The 13,031-nt window shown below is 38.8% G+C and overlaps 1 protein-coding gene across 5 annotated transcripts in view; it reads right to left on the reverse strand.

The window, feature by feature from the left end:
* SSH2 (slingshot protein phosphatase 2) overlaps positions 1-13,031 on the reverse strand; it is a 301,846-nt gene that overhangs the window by 165,934 nt on the left and 122,881 nt on the right. For all 5 annotated transcript variants that reach the window (XM_054458185.2, XM_054458181.2, XM_054458183.2 and 2 more), the window contains one exon: positions 2,504-2,547. In XM_054458185.2, coding sequence (XP_054314160.1) covers positions 2,504-2,547 — 44 coding nt within the window. The remainder of the gene's footprint in view (positions 1-2,503; positions 2,548-13,031) is intronic.

Below are 13,031 nucleotides of genomic sequence, written 5' to 3' on the forward strand. Positions count from 1 at the left end.
GCAAAAATAACAGATTATTAATGCAATGTCTTCTTTGTTACCTGGAACTGGCCTTTAGTTTTAATGATATGCTGTTTACTATTTAATTTCCTACTACAAGCTACATTTGAACCCACAAACTGACAAGATGAGTTCAGCCATTCTTAATTAAATGATTCAATGCTGGTTTATTCTGTGGTGAGTGATGGAGAACTCCAAACAATCTGTAGCAGTCAAATATACAAAAATCAATCTCTTACCGTATAGCTACAAGGGGCATTCAACTGGCAGGTAAGATAAGTTTCTTTGCTTCGAGTTGGACTAAAGCCTTTAGATTTAGAAATAGCTTGGCAAACACACTAAATGTAAGACATTATAACAGATTAGCAAATTTTGATTTTTTAATAGTTGCTACTAGGTTTTCTTCATTTCTTATTTCTATAAGTAATTCTTCTCTTGTGAATAGAAGAAGCCTGCAAAAACCCTCTGCTGGTCAAAGTGACAAAGTATTGCCAAAAACTTTTAAAAACAGGTCTTTATGATTCTTCTTCTTTTTTTTTTTTTTTTTGGTAAGACAGAGTCTCACTTTGTTGCCCAGACTGGAGTGCAGTTGTGTGATCTCTGCTCACTGCAACCTCCACCTCCTGGGTTCAAGTAATTCTTCTGCCTCAGCCTCCTGAGTAGCTGGGATTACAGGCATGCACCACCATGTCCGGCTAATTTTTTTTTGTATTTTTAGTAAAGATGGGGTTTTACCACGTTGGCCAGGCTGTTCTCAGACTCTTGGCCTCCCAAAGGGCTGGGATTATAGGTGTGAGCCACTGTGCCCGGCCTTTATAGTTCTTAATGGCTTGACAATTCAGTATTGTGAATAAGATAATAGACTTCCATTGCCTCATCATTAGGTAATTTTTTGGAACATTATTCCAGTGGATATTGAGTCAATATATAAAGCTTGAAATTGACCCAGAGAGCTTTAAATCTGACCTTCTAGAAAATATAGTACTTATTTTTTCATTCTAATGGGAATATGATTATGATGCCTCTGGTACACATTCAGCTAAAATTTATTTTGGGTTTCTACCTCCTTAGCCCTATGCAAAAGAAGGACACTTCTCTTTGCTAAGAGACACGAGAAATTAAGCCTTAAGCCCAAAATTTATGTGATAACAAGTCAGGAAAAAAACTGCCAATAATCTCAGTTACTGATGAAAAGGAACTATTTTTATATTAAGTTGTAGTTTACAAGAAGGAGGTATACATCAACAAACACCTGATAATAATAATAATAATTTTTATTTTTTGTTTGTTTTTGTTTTTGAGACGGAGTCTCGCTCTGTAGCCCAAGCTGGAGTGCAGTGGCGCGATCTCGGCTCACTGCAAGCTCCGCCTCCCGGGTTCACGCCATTCTCCTGCCTCAGCCTCCTGAGTAGCTGGGACTACAGGCACCCGCCACCATGCCCAGCTTGTTTTTTGTATTTTTAGTGGAGACGGGGTTTCACCATGTTAGCCAGGATGGTCTCGATCTCCTGACCTCGTGATCCGCCTGCCTCAGCTTCCCAAAGTGCTGGGATTAGAGGCGTGAGCCACCGCGCCTGGCCTGATAGTTATTAAAGCAGCATTCCCTTTGGCCAGCTTCTTCACAATGAGCATGCTTATTGATCCTTTCTCTGTATCATCTAGAATGGCTCATTTGAGTTCCGAGGATACAAGTTTGGTAACATTGAAATGACCATCTAGAACTTACCAGGCCTGTTTCTTGTGGGAGGGAGTTACTTTTAAAAACCCCTTAAAGGAGGTAAAATAAATGTTATTTTATACTTCCTAGATTTCTCTCACAATTGTTTTCTTTTAATGTTACTGGGTACTGGCACCCTTCTAACAACATGCCCACTATTCCATGAAAGGAGGGTAAAAATGTTTTATTGCATTTTAAAAGATTAGGTAGGTTACTCAGTATACTTACTCAGTATACCCTTTGTATAAAAACAAAGTGAAATATTTACCAATCTGCAAGAATTGCCAAAATTTATCAAATATGAATGACAAACTAAGTACAAAACTGAAGGCTGAAATGTTCTTCAGTTGATATTTTCCTAAAAGGTAAGGCAAATTTGCTTTTTTATTACCCCCAAGATAGTTCCTTGGATGCTTGGGTGAAAACTGAGCCAAAATTGACCTTTCTGCCTCTTTTTAAACCAATGTGCCATTGAAAAATCTTTCTGAGTCAGTAACTGGATTCCTAAAGCATTCGCTGTCACTGTTTTTTTTTTTTTTTTAAAGGGAGGAAGGTCCTGATACGTTGTCTCGAACTCCTGGCCTTAAGCAATCCCAAGTAGCTGGAATTATAGGCACAAGCCACCATGCCCAGCTGCAATCTGGTTTCTTGAGAGACCAAGGAAGCATGTTGAAAAACAAGGGTAAGCTAATCTGATAAGACTGAAAAAGAATTAGAGAAAAAACAATAACTACTATAAAAATATCCTACAACAAAAATGCCATAGGATATAATGAACAAACATACCTCCTGGGCTGTGACCGGCATTCTTCCTCCCCACTGTCTGCCTCCTGTATAGACAGAAAATGAAAAAAAAAATTAAAACCTGAGGTTTCATATCATAATATCACTAATATAATTTTACTAAGTTTCACATGTTGTATACTTGAACTAAATTCTCTTCAAAAAAAGTGACTTCAACCAACCCAGGAAGTTGATGTCAATAGAACTTACTCCTGGAGGTAACTTCAACAATAGTCCATGAACAAATTGCATTGACAATAAAGTGCTATTCATTAAAACAATTACCTCTGAAAACCAACTAAACATGTTATTTTACTGTTATGGTACTTCAGCTTCAAAATGAGTGGGCATTCTGACTACCACCAATAAATCTCATCAATATAACCTATTAATGATTCTGATCCCCAAAGAACAACCTAAACAATGAACACCACTTAAAAGAGAGTGGCCATGGTCAAATCACCATCAACATCAACATAACCACTTGTTGAATACTTACAATGTGCTAGGCACTGTGTTCCTCAATTTAAGTACATTACTCTACTTATTCCTTATAAACCCAGAAGGTTGATGGTACCAATTATTTTTAACTTATTCAAATACACACAGTAACATAGGATAAATCAATGTCATATAAAAGCACTGATGGTTAATGACCCACCCAGGGATGCCAAAAAATGACAACAACAAAAAGCACTGAATCATAGTTCAATTACAATATTTATTTCTTCTTAGTGTGGCACATAAAATAATAGAAAGTCTTATAACTTATGGCAATTTAGACTCAATGAATATTTTACAGATGAAGAAGCAAAAGGGAAATAAGTTGTCCAAGGAGACTCATGTGGTGAAGAATTAAAATGAAAAAATATTGACTCCCAACTAGCTGAAAAAGCTTATCATTTACCTCTCCCTGCCCTGGGTTAAAAATTAGTATATGTTATGATATTATACTGATCTTCACAGAGGCAAGAATATTGACATGAAGGAAAAGTGAGGAAAGATGGAGAGGCTTTTTCTTTAAATTTGCTCCCTGACAATTTGTATTTGTTCTCTCATCACTTTTGCCCTATCTGGCAAACACAGAACTATTAGGTAGAAGGAGAAAAATAATCTCAGAGAATATGTGTACTGTCTGCCAACAAGCCACCTGCATTTTCATTTATGAAGCCATCCTCATCTACCTTTACATCATTCTGCCTCCTTTCCTGGGCAGCCAAGCCTAGCTCTGTAACTTTCATTCCCATGTTACTTTCATTATTCATTTCAAACATGTCTTTCTCTCTCTCTCTCTTTTTTTTTTTTCAAAACAAAGGAAGAGCAAAACAAAGATTCTGCTTCCAGAAGGAGTACAGGTAGAAAGTGTCATAGTGTATTACACTCTTTGCATATAAGAGAGAGGTTTTAGGTTAGAAAGGTATGCCCTTTAGAGACTGAAAAAAGGTTTAAAATGGGAAAGAACTGTCTCTAGAATCAACAGTCAGAACCTGGAAAGTTTGCAAGAATGAAAATAAAAGACTCAGATAAACAAATGTAAATGTTAGATTTTTGTGCCCAAAGGAACTGTAATAAATAGAAATGATTTCCTGGAATATCATTTAACAAAGAGTGCTTCAGTACTGTTATTATTAATAGATCTCAAATTATAATGTAGTCTTCTCACATTTTTTTCCTTATCTTTTTTTAGACGTTGTCTCACTCTTGTCACCCAGGCTGGAGTGCAGTGATGCGATCTTGGCTCACTGCAACTTCCACCTCCCAGGATAAAGCAATTCTCCAGTCTCAGTCTCCCAAGTAGCTGGGACTACAGGTGCCCGCCACCATGCCTGGCTAATTTTTGTATTTTTTAGTAGAGATGGGGTTTTGCCACATTGGCCAGGCTGGTCTCAAACTCCTGACCTCAGGTGATCCACCCCCCTCGGCCTCCCAGAGTGCTGGGATTATAGGCGTGAGCCACCGCGCCCGGCCACATTATTTTTTAATTGCATTAAATATTATATAAGAATATATTTAACATATAAGTTATGAGGTACAATAATAAAATGAATACCTATGAACACCATTCCACCTAAGAGCTATAATAGTACCAACACTGTTGCTTCTGTTTGCCTCTTATCTCCTATTCCTCTTTCTATTATGTGACTACTATCCCAAAGTTTATACTTTTTTTGTTTCCACTTCATTTCATTATTTAAAAAATTTCAAACATAAAATTGAAAGATCTTATAGTGAACTTGTATATCTACCATCTAGATGGTATCATTAATATTTTCTATACTTTTTTTGTTTAGACGGAGGCTCGCTTTGTTGGCCAGGCTGGAGTGCAGTGGCGCAGTCTCAGCTCACTACAACCTCCACCTCCCGGGTTCAAGTGCTTCTCCTGCCTCAGCTTCCTGAGTAGCTAGGATTACAGGCATGTGCCACCATGGCCTGGCTAATTTTTGTATTTTTAGTAGAGACGGGCTTTCTTCATGTTGGCCAGGCTGGTCTCGAACTCCTGACCTCAGATGATCCACCCACCTCGGCCTCCCATGGCCTAGGATTATAGGCGTGAGCCACCATGCCCAGCCAATACTTTCTATACTTTTTAAAAATCATATGTTTATTCATCTATCTGTCCATCTATCCATCTTACTTTTTGGATGCATTTCGATGTAAGTTACTGATATCAGTACATCTGCCTTTAAATGCATAATAATTAATTAGAATTCAGTATTTCTTTATAGTTTTTTCTTTTCCTTTTTTTTTTTTGGTTTAGAGATAAGGTCTTGCTCTGTCACTTAGGCTGTATTATGTGCAGTAGCATTATCACAGCTCACTGCAGCCTCAAACTCCTGGGTTCAAGCAATTCTCCTGCCTCACCCTCTTGAGTAGCTAGGACTACAGATGCACACTGCCAGGCCTGGCTAATTTTGTTTTTTATTTTTAAATTTTTGTAGAGATGGGGTCTCACTATGTTGTTCAGGTTGGTCTCAAACTTCTGGTCTCAAGCGATCTTCCTGCCTTGACCTCCCAGAGTGCTGGAATTACAGGCATGAGCCACCACACCTGGCCAGTTTTTTTTTTTTTAAGGTAAAATTTATATACAATGAAATATTTATATACAATGAAGGATCATCAGATGTTTTCTATTTTTGCCAATCTAATGTTTTATCTCATTATGGTCTTAATTTGCTTTGTCTTGAGATTAACTAATGAGGTTGGGCATCCTTTCATAGGTTTATGGGCTACTACTAGTTTCATATCCTTGCCCTTATTTCTAAAATAAGCACACCAAAAGAAGGATAATTCAAATGATTTTCAGTTTTTTGGTGGATTTTTCTACCTATGAGAATTGTGATGAGAATATGTGGATAAGTAAAAAGCAAAAACACCCTTGATGCTTTCTTATAGGGCAGAAGCAGCTAAAACCAGTTATGTCTACAGGGGTGAACTACACTTATTGAGTACCACTATGGGCTAGGTACTTTATATGTTGTTTCACTGAATGGGTACCACACCCTATGGACTTATTCAAGGTCATAAATGGTGGAGTCAGGATTTGAACGTGGGTCTATCTTTCTGCTATAATCAGCCGCATCTAAACTAAAAATCTTACTTTGATACTTATAACCCAAGATGGCAATTCGGAGGGAGCTGAAGAAGAAGGAATATCTTTTTTCATGGCTTTTAATAAAGTAATATCCTTTGCATCTTTCCTCTATGACTTCTACACTTTAAAGTAGCGCCAAAAGCGTAGAAAATTCCTTTGGCTCCCCAAAAAAGCAAATCAGAACAGTGTTTTTAACACAAGATCCCCAAATAATTTTTTCTTTATGTTTCAGTAGCCAGCCAAATGAATAATTTGCTTTCCCTTCTGTTTACTTCGAAAAAAAACCTGAGGGGGAAAAAATAGCATATCAAGGCATTGTAGGTCTTAGGGTAAAATGGATTTAAAAGGAATGAACAAAATGTTCTATTATGTTAATTTCAGCAGAATTCACTGCCAAAAAAGCAAAGACACAACATTTCTTATTTAATAAGAGTAACTATCGGGTAATGCAGTTATCTTGAACAGTAGCATTCAAATGGTAGCTGAAGGTGGAATGCTTACCATTCTATTCTAACAAGTGCAGAAACCAGATATAACAACCTTCCTTGTCAAGTAACTTCACACATTGTTACTGAAAAATGCCAAACAGTCAATCTCTTCAAAACATTGGAAATTACCAGGAGAAAAGTGTAGAGACAGCTCTTAGTTTCTTAGTGAACAGAATAATTTCTGATACGTAATGAGAATATCTAATTAAATAAATGACTAAATGTTTGTTGGCTTTTATATGATCAAATTTCCAAGAGCCCTATTGTTAAATAGCTTTTAAAGAGTATAATTACTTCTTATGTTCTTAAGAAAAAATTGACCTAGAAACAGTAAGGTATTACATTTAATTTTAGGGTGTTCAGGAACTATTAAGTATTTTTTTCTTTCTTTCTTTTTTTTTTTTTGAGACGGAGTCTCACTCTGTTACCCAGGCTGGAGTGCAGTGGTGCGATCTCGGCTCACTGCACCCTCTGCCTCCTGGGTTCAAGCGATTCTCATACCTCAGCCTCCTGAGTAGCTGGGATTACAGGTGTCTGCCACCACGCCCTGTAATTTTTGTATTTTTAGTAGAGATGGGGTTTTGCCATGTTGGCCAGGCTGGTCTTGAACTCCTGACCTCAAGTGATCCACCTATCTCAGCCTCCCAAAGTGCTGGGATTACAGGCATAAGCCACCATGCCTGGCTCCATTAAGTATTAATTGAAAGATTAATGCATTCTTATTAATCTGTTTACTACCTGATCATAAAAACAGGTCACTAAATAAAATATGTCTGGAAAATATAGAAGCACCCAAGTAATATTTGCTGAGAAGTAGGCTTGGCGGAGGGAGATGCTGCCAGCCTTGAACACTAGGCTAGCAGAGTGTCAAGCAATATTTTCCCAAATCTTATCATTCAAGATTCTTTACACTTTCTATTTGCTCCAATCCAAGTCGTCTCATTTATCATTCTCCAAACATTCCTATTGACTTCCTTTGTTCATGCTGTTGTATCAACCTAGAAAGCCCCTCTCCCCTCTCCTATATTTTCTAGTCTTCAAAGCTAGTTTCAAACACTAGTAGTTTGTGACATTTCTTTTATCACCTGACTGATGCTCTCTGTCTCCCTCCAAACCTAATGGTTACTGTGCATCATTTTTGTGGCACTACCAGTTCTGTTTCTGGGTTACAGCTGGGTACTTGTTTTATCTCCCATCATCAGATTGTAATCTCCTTAAGGGCAGGAACCATGCCTCATTGCCCTTTGCATCTCACTCTGTGTTTAGCACAATGCCCTATGTGCAGATGGAACTCAATAAAGAGTTGAATGAGTGACTGGAGCAGCTAACTAATGCCATGTGAATGCTTGAAGCTAACTAGCTATACATTTTCTGCTAGTAAGGACTCTACGCTGGTTACATTTTAGCCTTACCAGGTTAAAAGAATGGTTTTTGTTGCTCAGGAGTAGCCTGTGGCTAAGATCTGGCAGTAATACCTTAATACCTTACCCAAAGACTATCCTTTTGGTTAAGCAGACAGAATCATTTACTTGACCTCAATTTTTAAAAAATATTATTTTTTTTGAAAGATGAGGTCTCGCTATGTTGCCCAAGCTGGTCTTGAACTTCTAGCTTTAAGCAATCCTCCCACTTCAACCTCCCAAAGTGCTGGGATTACAGGTGTGAGCCACTGCACCCAGCCCACCTGCTCTCAATTATATATTCATTCATTCTCATTCATTCATTCATTCAACATTCACTGACTACCTATTATGTTTTAGATAGTAGGCACCAGGGAATGAAAGTAAGCACAACTGTCCTTATTCTTAAACAGTTCGTATTGTAGTGGGGGAGACAGTTCCATAAAACAGAAATTATAACGATATGTCATTTAGGCCTACAGCAAAAGGACATACAAAATGTTATAGAAGCAACAGAGGAGGAAGTGACTAACTCTGGTGTTGGGAAATCTTCACAAAAGTTAATTTTTTGGCTGGGCTTGAACTAGTGGGTTTTTGTTAGATGGAAAATAAGAGCATTGGCCAGGCATGGTGGCCCATGCCTGTAATCTCAGCACTTTGGAAGGCCAAGGTAGGAGAATCCCTTGAGGCAGGAGTTTGAGACCGGTCTAGGACACATAGCGAAACACTGTCTCTATAAAAAAAAAAAAAGAAGAAAAAAAAAGTAAGAGTATTTCAGGGAGAAGAACAGGCAAAAGAGCTGAAAACTGTAGAAGAATGAGAGTCTGATAAATTTGGGGAAAAGTGAGCAGCTGTGGATTTTTGAAGCAAAGGTACAGGTATTGGGGGTTAAGGCTATCAAATAATATTACTGTTACGAGTCTGTAATGATGGAAATTCCAAGATAACAGTTCTATGATCAGAAAAGATGGTTATGAATTGTCAATTCACTGGATATCAGATTATTCATCAGTTACCTCAGCCCTTGGAAATAAATGAATAGTAGAAGGTATTCAGACAGGAAAAAGGAATCTAGTAGTCTTTCTAAGAGACACATGTGCTTTGAAACTGGAAGAGATAATGCCATGCTTCTGGCTTTTGAAAAAAGCAGATATAAAACACACAGGTTTGAGGAGGAATAAAGGCATCAGGTCTGCCACTTGGCTACTTGAAAGAGAAGGCTTAGATCTACTGCTAGAAACAGAGAAAAACAGCTGTTTGGGTTATCTATTGCTTTATAACAAATTACTGCTTTATTATATTTCATGATTTTATGGGTCAGAAATTCAAGCAGCACTTGGCTGGGTGATTCTTCAGTTCTACATGGTATTGCTAAGGGTCATTCAGTGCTATTCAGGTGATATTTAGTTAGTACATGAGCTGGTATAGAGGATCTAAGCAGCTTCATTCACATGTCTAATGTCATAGCCTAGATGGGTGGAAAGCTGGGCTCAACTGGAAATGTCAACTGGAGTGCCTAAACATGATTTCTAATTTATCTTGGGCTTCCTCAAAGCATGGTATCCTCAGGGTTGGTCTTCTTGAAATATGGCTCAGGGCTCCAAAAGGACTAGTCCTCCTAAAGGCTAGGCTCAGAGCTGGCATAGTGTCATTTCTGCCACACTTTATTGGTGTACCAAAAAAAGTCCAACACAGATTCAAGGAATTTGTGAAAGGAATTAGATTCCCCTCGCACAATAGGAGAAGTAGCAAGAATTTGTAGCCATCTTTAATCAACCCTATCGACCCTGGTGATTAATTGAATAGGTAGACAAAATGAACAGGACAGAAAAACAGGTAGTTAATGATAGTGAATGAAGTAGAGCTCCTAAAGCCTAGGGCCATAGAGCTATTTAGGAGGGCAAAGCAGCTAACTCTTAGGTCAGTGCAAGGTGGACTGAAGGCCATATGTACATTTTTACAGGTTAATGTCTATAAAGAAGTGTTCTCTTTATTGGGAGGCTAAGGACAAGAAAGGACCTGCAAGCGTGGCAGTAAAGACACACAGTATGGTCCAGGACCAAGTGAATACCTAGGCACTCATAATCTGAGAAAGCTGGTTTGGAAGAGGCTCAGACATGATCAAATCAGCAGTCCCCATATAATATGACCTTGTTTTAAAGTCTAATTTAGATCAAGATATATAGTATTGGCTGGAATCAGGAATCAGAGATTCAATTTAATCATATTTTATAGGGATATGACATGCATCAAAGTAAAAACAAAGTCAGAGGATCCTGGAATACTTACAATTAAAATCAAAGTCACATCATGCTCTTATTAATATTATGACAGGGTTTAAGAAACCTTAAATAAACAAACTTTCTTCCCTATAATTTTCAAGCAATAGAAAACCTCTGTGAGACACCTACTATTTCTCTAGTGTTTCTTTCAAACTCCTTTAAAATACAAATACGTGTGAATCACAGTCAGGATGGTCAGCAACAAGAAAGCCAGCTTGATTAGAGTTTTGCTGAAACAGCTTTGATTCTAAAGAAAAAAAAGTCCTTGGACAACAGCTAATTTAACAGACATCATAGTCCAGTCAATGCCCTATAGAAAATCTGAGCTCTGGATGTGAAACTGTTACTGGATGTCTTTTGTCTTCAATCCTTATTCCAATTTTTAAAAAAGTTATTTAATGTGTGCAACCTAACTCACCCACTTGTGATAATTTCAGAGTTGTTATACAGTCTTTTCTATCACTAGAGATCAAATTCATTGGTTTTAGAAAGCAACAAGTCTTTGTTGTTGTTGTTGTTTTTTCAGCCAGGGTCATGCTCTGTTGCCCAGGTTGGAATGCAAAGGCACAATCATAGCTCACTATAACCTCAAATTCCTGGGTTCAAGTGTTCTCCTGCCTCAGCCTTCATGAGTTCACAAGTAGCCAGGACTATAGGTGCATACCAGCACATCTGGCTTTTTTTTTTTTTTTTTTTTGCGGGGGCGGGGAAGAGATGAGGTCTCACTAAGTTGCCCAGGCTGGTCTCGAACTCTTGGCTTCAAGTGATCCTCCCACCTCGGCCTGCCAAAGTGCTAGGTTTACAGGTATGAGCTACTATACCTGGCCATAAAAGGCAATAAGTCTTACAGTCTTCTGAACCTGTCACATCTGACAGGCATGCAATATGGAAACTTCACAAGTCACTGGTTACCTCTGGGTCCCTTTTAGAACTTTTTTGGTAACAAAAAGCTCCAGGCCTCATGCCTATAAATTATTATTATTTTCGAGATGGAGTCTCATTCTGTTGCCCAGGCTGGAGAGCAGCGGCCCGATCTCGGCTCACTGCAAGCTCCACCTCCCGGGTTCACGCCATTCTCCTGCCTCAGCCTCCCGAGTATTTGGGACTACAGGCGCCGCCACCACACCCGGCTAATTTTTTGTATTTTTTAGTAGAGACAGGGTTTCACCGTGTTAGCCAGGATGGTCTTGAACTCCTGACCTCGTGATCCGCTCACCTCAGCCTCCCAAAGTGCTCGGATTACAGGCGTGAGCCACCGTGCCCGGCCCTCATGCCTATAAATTCTTATTCTTTAGCTCTGACGTTGGTCCACTGGTGTGCTGGAGCTGGCTAGGTTGTTAGATAACAATTGTTACATTTTTAGGAACCTTGTGAGACACATCGGTAGCCAAGGCAGATGTGTTTATCAGCAAAATCAGCAAATGCCACACATGAGCCCCTGCTTAGAAAACAGGCTTTTAAACATTTACTAGCACACAACAAGTTGTGGGGCCTGGGAATCAGTACATTAAAAAAGCTCTGTAGATAACTGATAAGCAGTTAAGACTGAAAACCTTTGGCTTAAAGGTTTGGAGAAACAACATCAAAAAGCCCAAGGTACACATAGCCTCTACCTACTCAAGGTACCTGTGCTAGGTAACCAAGGAGAGCAGTATGATCATAGAAACTCTGCTATCAAAAAAAAAAAAAAAAATTCCCTTCCTAGACTGTAAGCTCTGTAGAGCAGGACTATGTTTTTATAGTGCTAAGCATACAGAAGATGCTCAGTAGATATTAGACAAATTAATAAATGTAGTTCAAGATTTCACAACCAGTAAGTGGCAAAACCAGAAATAAACTCAGGCTAATTTCACTATATTTTGTACTTTTTTCCTCCATTAAGTTATTAGTCATATACTTGGTTTGCCAATCCAAGATGAGTGCTTAAATACGGGGCAGACAGCATGCGGCACCCATCATAAGATAGTAAGAAGACTCTGCCTCTGTGTCATTCTCTTGTTTGCCAGAACCAGAAAAGTCAACAAAGTCTCTTCATGATTATTGTCTCATCTGAACCACCCTGGAATGAATGCCATGTAGGTATGATTATAGCCTTATTTTTCAGTTGATGAATCTGCCTCATGGAAGTGAGATAATTTGCTCAAAGTAACCTAAGAGTACACAGCCAAGTCAGGATTCTGTCTGAAAAGGTCAAATAACACCTTCTGCCAGAACAGGTTGCTCCTCTTGTATTAAAGGAATGCTCCAGATTCTGCTCCCTTCTATTCAGGTGAAATTCCAGATCCCACTTTCTGAAGACCCCACACTTGGTCCATTTCCTTCGTTGTAGCCTGAGCCCTCAATATGGACATAGAGTCTTATGTTCAGCCAATACATACTGATACAGCTGTACTAACTGTTAAAATATTGAAATAGTGACTGCCTGGAGCCCCTCTGAGTGTGTCATGATCCAGCCACAACCAGGTAAATGCCTAGTGCAGCAGGGGACTTCCAGGTCTTGCTCCCACCTTTTCTGATTGGTTGATGGCTATACCATACTAGTTGTGAAATATTTTGAATATCTCCTCTTCTACTTATAGCCACATCTCTTCTGTTCTCTAAACTTTGGTTTAAAACTCTTAACTGTGATCTTAGCTTCACCTTGGGGATCCTACCTGTATGCCTCTTTTGCCCATATATGTTTTCTTATTTGTCTGTCCTACCAGCTATACCAATTGCTTAGCCTGGCTTCTGGGTTTAGCACCAGGCCTCTGCTACACATGATTACCA

The sequence above is a fragment of the Pongo pygmaeus genome, chromosome 19 (genome assembly GCF_028885625.2).
Source record: "Pongo pygmaeus isolate AG05252 chromosome 19, NHGRI_mPonPyg2-v2.0_pri, whole genome shotgun sequence".
Taxonomy (NCBI): Eukaryota; Metazoa; Chordata; class Mammalia; order Primates; family Hominidae; genus Pongo; species Pongo pygmaeus.